This window comes from Alexandromys fortis, unplaced genomic scaffold, assembly GCF_014885135.2.
Source record: "Alexandromys fortis isolate MF-2015 unplaced genomic scaffold, M_Fortis_MF-2015_v1.1 scaffold_20, whole genome shotgun sequence".
Taxonomy (NCBI): Eukaryota; Metazoa; Chordata; class Mammalia; order Rodentia; family Cricetidae; genus Alexandromys; species Alexandromys fortis.
In genome coordinates, this window is record NW_026067903.1 from 8,374,136 (window position 1) to 8,383,170 (window position 9,035).

The following is a 9,035-nucleotide window of genomic DNA, read 5'->3' on the forward strand; positions in this document are numbered from 1 at the left end:
AATCAGGGCAGATAACTCCTCCTCGGCAATTGACCTGCTTTTATTTCCCCAAATAAAGCACCTCGTCTCTCTTCTCTAGCTAGATCACTTGTCTAGCTTGGTCTCTGGTCTGAGTTTGATCCCTGCGTATAAATAAAACTCAAGCCATTCTTGTGCATATTAGTTTATGTAGTAACCTTGGGACAACTTCTTGAAATGAAGAATTAGCAATGAGTTCCCACTTCCACGTGTCATTCATACAGACAGCCCTCGCTGAATACACAGTAAGGCCAGGGAAGGAAAAGTCCACGACTTCATCAGCAACCGACACCCAGTAGCATCCGGTTTTATGAATACAGTCAGCACATATTTTAGTGTTTTTAAACTGTCCATTTAAAGAGCCAGTCAGAATGAACACAATTAGCATCTGGGGTTCAGCCTTTGCCCCAAGCGTTCTTGAAAGCACAACAGTGGGTGGATATGCTAGTACTAACAGTATAATCCACAGGAAAGCAACCAGAGCAGCATCAAAGAGCCTGGCTTTGGAGTCAAGACCGTCTGAATCCAGATCCTAACTGATGGACGGCCTTGGGTGCTTCTACTCACTGAGGGCATCTATGAACTGAGAAAACTACAGGTCCTATTGTATAGGGTGCCTGCAGGCCTCCTGAGATGTATCTGTACCTGCTTAGAAGACGCCGTACTATGCGTATGGCTATCCATCACTATAGAGTATATTCCATGTTGCAAAAATGTTTTACATTATCTACTTCTAGCTTCCATGTCTCTGTCCTATTTATCACCGCAGCCATGACTCTTCAATTAGGAAACTGGAGCTAAGAAAAGGTCAGTGATTGTCCAACCAAAACACACCTGGAGATGGGCATGGTTGTGTGCAGCTGTAATCCTGGCACTGGAGAGAGGGCGGCAGGAGGGTCAGTATTCATGGTCAGCCTCAGCACACTGACAGAAAGCTTGTGCCGAATGAGAACCTGTCTCATAAAACAGCAACAACAGACTCAGGGAGGGTGGCAGAGGAGGAATTAAATCCAAACTTTCCTACATTCAGAATCGGATCCTCCAGTGCAGTGGTTCTCAACACTCTTAATGCTGCTGCCCTTTAATACAGCTCCTCATGTTGTGGTGACCCCCCTCAGCCATAAAATTATTTTATTGCTATGTCATAACTGTAAGTTTGCTACTGCTATGAATCATAATGTAAATATCTGATATGAAGGATATCTGACGCGAACCATCTAAGGGTCGCGACCCCAGGTTGAGAATCACTGCTCCAATCAGCCAATCCTAGCTTTAAAAAAAAAATAAATCTCTTTTTAAAACATTACCACTGAAGAACCAAGTGCTTTTACAGGTAATTTCAAGGTGGAAAACCCAACTGATAATACCCTATAGCTAAGGACAGCGGATTTAAATTATTCACATCTAAAATGCACTTATACAGTGTTACGAAGTCCCTGTCCTTACCTATTATTCAGTCTCAGTGATCCGAGAAAGAGACACTGAAGCCCTATAACTGCAGATTTTAATAAAATGAAGTGACAATAACTCCCCCCACCCCGAGACAGCATTTGTCTGTAGCTTTGGAACCTGTCCTGGAACTCACTCTGTAGATCAGGCTGGACTCAAACTCACAGAGATCTGTCTGCCTGTCTCCCGAGTGCTGGGATTAAAGGCATGTACCACTACTGCCCAGCAGTAAATATTTTTCAGTGCTGTGCATCAAACCAAGGCCTTGGGCAGCCAAGGCAAGGGCTCCGCCACTGAGCTATCTGTAGATAGAGATCAATAAAGTATCAGAAACATGTCACCATCACTGACTTCCTAGAACACAAACCTGATTGCATTACTGCACTGCTCTAAAACCTTTCAGTGTCTCCACTGTGTGCAGCGGGAGCAGCCCCAAGGGCTCCATACTGCAACTCCCAACGTAGTTTCTACCCTCCTTGCAATCCCTACACTTAGCTACACACGCAGCTTGCAGGTCACATTTAAACAAGTCCCCTGTTCTTGCTCACGCGGTTCCCTCCCTTTGAAGTGGCCTTCCCTGTCACCCTAATTCTATCAAGCTCTTTTGATCTCAGATCAAGTAGTACTTCCTCTCAACACCCTTCCAGGAGCCTCCCACATCTCCCTTCTCCCCAAGGTCAACGAAACTCCTCCGGTTCTTTTAATATTAGGTGAGTCCAGCCATGACGGCTAATCTCTCAAAGCATGTTGTAAACATCTGGCAGCTCATCTATTTGTCGTATTAACTATGACTTTTTAAAGGCAGAGCTGTGTTCTATTCTGTGTTTTACTCAATAGGCATGTGTTAACAACAGATGAATTAAGTTATCCTACAGCCCACATGGCTTTTTGACTCAGGGGACATTTCACAAACAACTCTACTCTAACGGCCTTAAGAACTATCACACGAGCACCACAAACTTCTCCCCACTTCTGACCTGCACTCCATCTTTCACAAGCGACGAATTCCAAACAAGAGCTGAGTTCCAAGAAGAATGTCAAATGTGTTGTAAAAGTAGAAGTGGAAGTTTTAGTGGCACGCTTTCAAACTATCCTTATCACCGGACTCCTTTAGACAGACTATACCCTCACTGCACTGGGTAAACAGTGGCCAGTCTGATACATAATACCCCTGAATTTCCTAATTTAGACACACAAGGGATTAAACAGACTTGTGGACTGGCTCCAACTCTGTCCTCCTTGTGGGATTATTTATGATTTGCATAGCAAACATGTAATTTACGAATATTTTAAAAAGCAGTGATATAGCTGGGTGGTGGTGGTGCACACCTTTAATCCCAGCAGAGGCAGGAGGATCTGTGAGTTCGAGGCCTAACAATAGCTAATGATAGCTAGTTCCAGGACAGACGCCGAAGCTACAGAGAAACTTTGTCTCAAAAGGAAAAAAAAAAAAAAGCAGTAACATGCCTCTACACTTCCATATTGTTTGTTGTTCATTTAGTTTTATTCTATTTTTTGAAGAATTTGTGTGACTTTAGAAGTATATACTTTGAGGTCTCAGTAACCCATCTCAAACTCAGCGGACATTTCAGTGCCCAGCACTGGCCTCTGCCCTCAGATCTGCAGTACCCTCTTCACCACTGCTCTCCCCCATGCCTTTGCTGCCTAAGGGTGCTCAATGGTAGGCAAGAGCAGCTCCCGTGACATATGCCTGCTAACATGTTCTGCAGTTTATGTCATCACATTCCCACCGACAAACACCTACCTGTTTCTACCTCATAAACTCCTTCTTCACTACACAAACGAAACATCCACCTCCTGCAAAAACCACATGTCGGGTGTGGTGGTGCATGACTTGGATCCCAGCATCCGAGAGGCAGAAGTGGGCAGATCTCCAAGAGTTTGATGCCAGCCTGACCGACATAAGGAGTCTCAGGCTAGCCAGGGCTATACAGTGAGCCCATATCAAAACAAACAAAAAGCACAAAAAAAAAAAAAAACAGAACTACACGGAATAGGCTCCCTGCTTCATGCCTAAGGCTTTCCACGCTGACAGCTTGTATACACCTTCCCTTCACCTATGTTCTCCTTTGGCTGAGCCAAAAGTCTGGGTCTGCTAGTGTCCTTCCGCTCCATAAGGCTTGAGCTGCAGTGAGCTATCAAGACAGAGGCAGGCCCAATGACTAAACACAGACAGGAGGGCAGTCAGAGCCAAGGCCCAAACCACCTCACTCTCATTTGGCTTCCAAAGGCCACCGTCCCTCCCCTTCCCCTTCCTGCTCCACCCCTCCTTCTCCAAGGCTGGGTGACACCAGCCAGCATCTCACAACAGAAGCCAAAAGAAGCTCAGGGCTGTTGCCCCAGAAACCCTGACTACAGAGTGATTGGCCAAGCTGTTTGTTTCTCTTATCATTAAAAAATCCCACTGGGGACCCTATGGAGACTCTAGGCACCCCGATGGCTGAAGACAAAGCCCCAGTGGTGCAGTACCTGGGAAGCAAAGGCAACTATGAGAGCACAGCCCCCAACCCTGCCTAGTTAACAACTTGGGGACAGGAGAGGGAAGGAGGCCTGAACATCTGGCCTTTAGCCTTTGGCCTTTGTAAGTGAATCTCCAGAGAAGTACCCAGCCCATCCTGCCCTATTACCATTCCAAGAGTGGGGAAAAACTTAAAGGAATGTAGAGCTATCCCCTCTCCTGCGGACCGACCCGCACAACCCACGTGTATGCCTGCACAAGCCCCAGGGGAGCTACAGGCCTGAAAGCTGCTTCCTTAGTGTTCTCAGCTTTCAGCTATGTGAAACAAGCTATCCCTCGCACAGGACAGAAACACCGGCCTCTCCCCATGTATTAATTAATCCAGAGTCCGTGATGGTCCCTCACAAACACTAAGGACACAAAGCACCTATGAACATGATGCATACAGAAAAGCTACATTAAAAAAATGTTCAAATTGCTGGGTTGCGCTCAGCATCCTAGGTACCAAAAACCATGAGACTTGAGTTAGACATGCGTATCTCGGTGCCCTTGGGGGGGGGGGAGAAAAGGAAGAAAACGAAGGCTGGCCTCCCCCAGCTTCCAGCAAAATCCTCCAGAAAGTCTACGGTATTAATACTCTCGGGTTACCTCAATGGTCAGTGTGCATCCACAGAAAGTTTAGCACAGATACCTGTAAATATTTGCTTGCTTTCAGAATCTATCGATTCATCCAACCAGAAAGCAGGGCCAAACAGCTTAGTCACCAGTGCAGGGAGGAGAAGCGCTCCGGGAAGTAAACATGGTCATTTCCTCCCCCACCTGAGACAATTTCTACCCAGTGCATCAGCTTGCAGATACAGCACCAGGGAACAGATGGGCGAATTTCTGCCACCCCCATCCCCTCCCCCACTTACCTGCTATCCGAAGCACAGCCCTCTCAGCCGGGTCCAGCACCGAGCCCCCATGAATCTTCCTTTTGGACCGCTCATGTTTAGGCAGATTCCAGGGTAAGGTGTCTCCAGGAGCTGGAGATGCTGAGCCAGATTTCTGGCTGAAATCATCCTCGTCAGAAAAATCCGCAGAGGAGGACATGGAGCAGCGGTAGGATGCGTTCCCGGAGCTCTGAGGAGGATGACACAGGAAAAGCTTAGCGGCAGAATGCTCACAAACGATCCCCCGCTTACAAATGATCATCAGTTACGATAACTCTGCCCCCTCCCCACCTCCAAGCTGCTCTCTCTGCCCGCCAGAGAAAACACACGCAAATAAAAATAAAACGAACTCCAGGGCTCACCATATTTTCTTGGCCAAGTCTGCTCCAACAGAAACAATAAGCAAGCAGTTCCAATGCATGAAGACCAGAAGGAAGAAGTGTGTGGCCTGCGCTCCAGACACCAGCTCAACAAATGACTAGCCCAACAATGAAGCCAGAATCAACAGCCTTCCTGTGACAAATCTATAGTATCTGGCTCCCCCAGCAGGACAGAAGAAACATTTTCCATTGCTAGCCTTCTGGTTAATTCATTAATGCAACTAACTTTGAGTTTCAAAAACAAAGCACAAACGCAGGATGTTGGGTCCCACCTCCTTTACGTTTCAAGCCGCCTAGTCGCAGGAACCTCCTTTTAAGCAGTTTTGAGCCCTGTGTCCTCTTTATTTAATTTTCTGCATGAGCCTGAAGCAGGTTCCCAGAAAAGGCCGAGGAGGGAGGGAGGGCTGATTCTGAGAAGAGCCTTTTCTTAAGACTGGGAGAGCACAAAAGCCTGTTTTCAAAAGCCAAAGGCAACGCCAATAAACAAACATCTGAACTCAGTTTAGAGTTCTTGAGATAATTTAAACTTCCAGCGGGGAACAACTGCCAATAATGTAAATGAGAAGGACACAGCGCAGGGACAGGAAGCCAAGTTCTCAGCTGAAGCCATCGCACAGTAAGATGAGAAACACAGACTTTTACCAAAACGCTTTGCCTGAAGGTTATTCCTCCCAGATCCTGCAGGAGCTCGGTATCCTCAGACTCAGACTTTTCATAAAAAGGCACACAGTGCTATCCCTTCTTTTTCATTTGTTTGTGTCTGTGACTATTTAGACAGTCTGCAGCCCAGGGAGAAAAGGATGCCGAGTATCTGTGCTGTGGACTGGATTAAAAACTCTCCAAAGTATTGAAGGGTACTCTTCATTTGCCTCTTTCTTTGCTGGGGCTCAAGGTGACGATGCCAAACTAGCATAACTTGAATTCCTCGAGATGAAAGCTGTAGCCATGGGTTCCCAAGCAGCAAGCTGCAGGCAGAAATCTCAGTGAGGCAAGCTCCAATTTGAAGCAAAAACACTGGTAACCACAGCAGCAACGGGATGTGTGAACAACATCCCAGCACTCACACAGGACCCGATAAACAGGCTATGACGGCATCAGGACCACGGACCACCGTTCAAACCACAGCTGTTCAGGGCCAAAGCACGAAGCATGGTAATATTTATCTAATTTATGTTCACTTTCCTGGTAATATGAAGACAGTAAGGAAACTTGAGGAAAGTAAATGAATAAACTTGAATTTCTGTATTTTAAGCCACAGCATTTGGCTGTCATCAACCCAATTTATTTCCCTAAGCTTATCTGAAAATCCAACTTGAGTTATCTGAGGTTTGCTGGTGGTGGGATCGAAAGGGAGGGGGAGACATTCTTAAGGACTTTTAGGGGTTATTGCAGTTCTCTGGTTTCCTCGTGTTCTACTTGTCCTTTCTTAAGGCCATCCTTTATCTTTGAGGTTGTATTTCTGCACTATTTTAGTGAGACCAGTAATTTGCTAATCTGTCCTGAGATGGGAGAAATAACTGTGCCTTTCCAAAAACCACTGGCTATTGATTTTTGCAGAGTAAATTTTTTTAATGGTCAGAGTCTCAGCTGACTGAACAACAAAATGTGATTTATGCCATGACAGCAACACTATTAATCACCTCACAGCCAGATGGGAACAGTTACTTCCCTGGACCCAAGGGTGTTGACTGGCACAGCCTCTAATCTGGCCATGTCACTGATAACTAGATAAGAGAACAGTAAGAAAAAAAATTATCAGGACCACGTCTTTCAACAGTTTACTATAGGGCCATACAGACCACACACATTTATATCAGACAAGCTTCTAAGCAGTAACGCCCCTACTTGTCTACAGAATTCAAACCTTTTAACAGAGTATTACACTTTTTTTTCCCAAACACACACAGACCAAAATCACTTTTAGAACTGGAGGTACGTTCTACAAAATGAAAGCCCGTTTGAAAGCTGGAAAATTGAGACTATATTTAAATGAAACTACTTCAAAGTGGAGAGCTCACATAAATTTTTATATCCCTTATTGATCTGTAATGACTTGCCAAATCATGTCACTATCTTGGGGCTGGAGAGAATAGTATGAGAACACTACTGTGTTTTATTTGTTTGGAGAAAAGTAAACAGTTCTCTGACCCAAACTCTAGAGCCTGACCTTTGATGAGGGCTTAGGACAAAGGAAAAAGACTCCAAGAGCATCAAAAGCTCCACGATCCTAGTTCTTATTCTACTGGTTGCCTGAAAATCAACTCCTATTGAAATACAAGTATCTATGTCCATCTATAGGGGACTAGTTAAATATACTGTATCTATCCCATGGGCTACTCTGCAGCAGGTAAACAAAAAAGTTGATCTACATTTAACAAAGAAGAAATAATTCATATATAATGAAACCTTTAAAAAAATCCATATACATATGTGTACCCACTGTGTGTATAAAAAGACAGATGATGGGGCTGGAGAGATGGCTCAGTGGTTAAGAGCACTGCCTGCTCTTCCAAAGGTTCTGAGTTCAATTCCCAGCAACCACATGGTGGCTCACAACCATCTGTAATGGGGTCTGGTGCCCTCTTCTGGCCTGCAGGCATACACGTAGACAGAATATTGTATACATAATAAATAAATAAATAAATAAATAAATAAATAAATAAATAAATATAAAAAAAAAAGACAGATGATGTATTACTACTCAAGAGTGGTTGTCTCTGGGCAACGACAAAGATTAACATGATTCATTTGTTTCTTACAATTTTTAAATTCACCAAAAGGTAATGTCCAGAGAAAATATTAGATATGGAAATTATAGGTTCAGGGCTCAGGAGCCCCACTGCAAAGTGAATGGAGCCCACTGAAGCCTCCTTCCAGAGCAAAACAAGTAAGCCATTACACAGAAACTACATCAGCAAATGCACAGGCATCTCCGGCCTCCTGACCCAGAGGTTAGGGCTCCAATTCACACTACCCTCTGTCATCACCACTTGCAGATAACAAGGGAAATAGGAGCTAGTTCTCCAGAAAGGGAAAGGGTAATTGGGCTGTGAAGACAAAGCTGACATTTGTCGCTCTCCTTTTCCCCCCATGAATTGGTGTGCACTACTTCTGTACTCATACTGAGTTTCTATAACCAGAACAAATAAAAACACAACAACCCTGCACCGGGTCTTCTACAACCTGAGATATTAAACCAATTTTATCAAATTAGATCACTAAAAGATCACTCTAACGTTCCTGATAGCCAGTTCATTTACATGGTACAAAAACAACCCAAATCTTCTAATGCCGAGATAATTACATAATATGACATTTTAAAATGGACAGTAACTTTCTACTTGAAGTCCCAGGACAGAATCTGCGCCGTTGACAGTGGGACTGCCTAACTGGATGTGGCCCAACCTGAACAGCCTGGTCTGTGAGAAACTGCCAGGAAATTGTCTTGGCACTGGGTACCCTCTAAAGCCACTGGGAAACAAGTCCAAAGAGAAGGATTTTGTGAAAGAGCCAGACATTCAGAGTCCCATGGGTTGAAGAGCACACTCTCAATGGCCCACACACTCATCGCCTATCCACATGTCTATATATGTATGGTTCACATTAATTTTTTAAAAAATAAGAGAAGAGGGGCTGGAGAGATGGCTCTGAGGTTAAGAGCACTAGCTGTTCTTCCAGAGATCCTAAGTTCAATTCCCAGCAACCATATGCTGGCTCACAACCATCCATAATGAGACCTGGCACATATGCAGACAGAATACTGTATATATAATAATT

At 44.7% G+C, this 9,035-nt stretch overlaps 1 protein-coding gene across 1 annotated transcript in view; it reads right to left on the reverse strand.

The window, feature by feature from the left end:
• LOC126496922 (uncharacterized) overlaps positions 1 to 9,035 on the reverse strand; it is a 95,322-nt gene that overhangs the window by 845 nt on the left and 85,442 nt on the right. Inside the window, exons 4-5 of the mRNA XM_050134606.1 lie at positions 4,857 to 5,068; positions 3,233 to 3,285 (exon numbers count right to left, since the gene is read on the reverse strand). Coding sequence (XP_049990563.1) covers positions 3,233 to 3,285; positions 4,857 to 5,068 — 265 coding nt within the window. The remainder of the gene's footprint in view (positions 1 to 3,232; positions 3,286 to 4,856; positions 5,069 to 9,035) is intronic.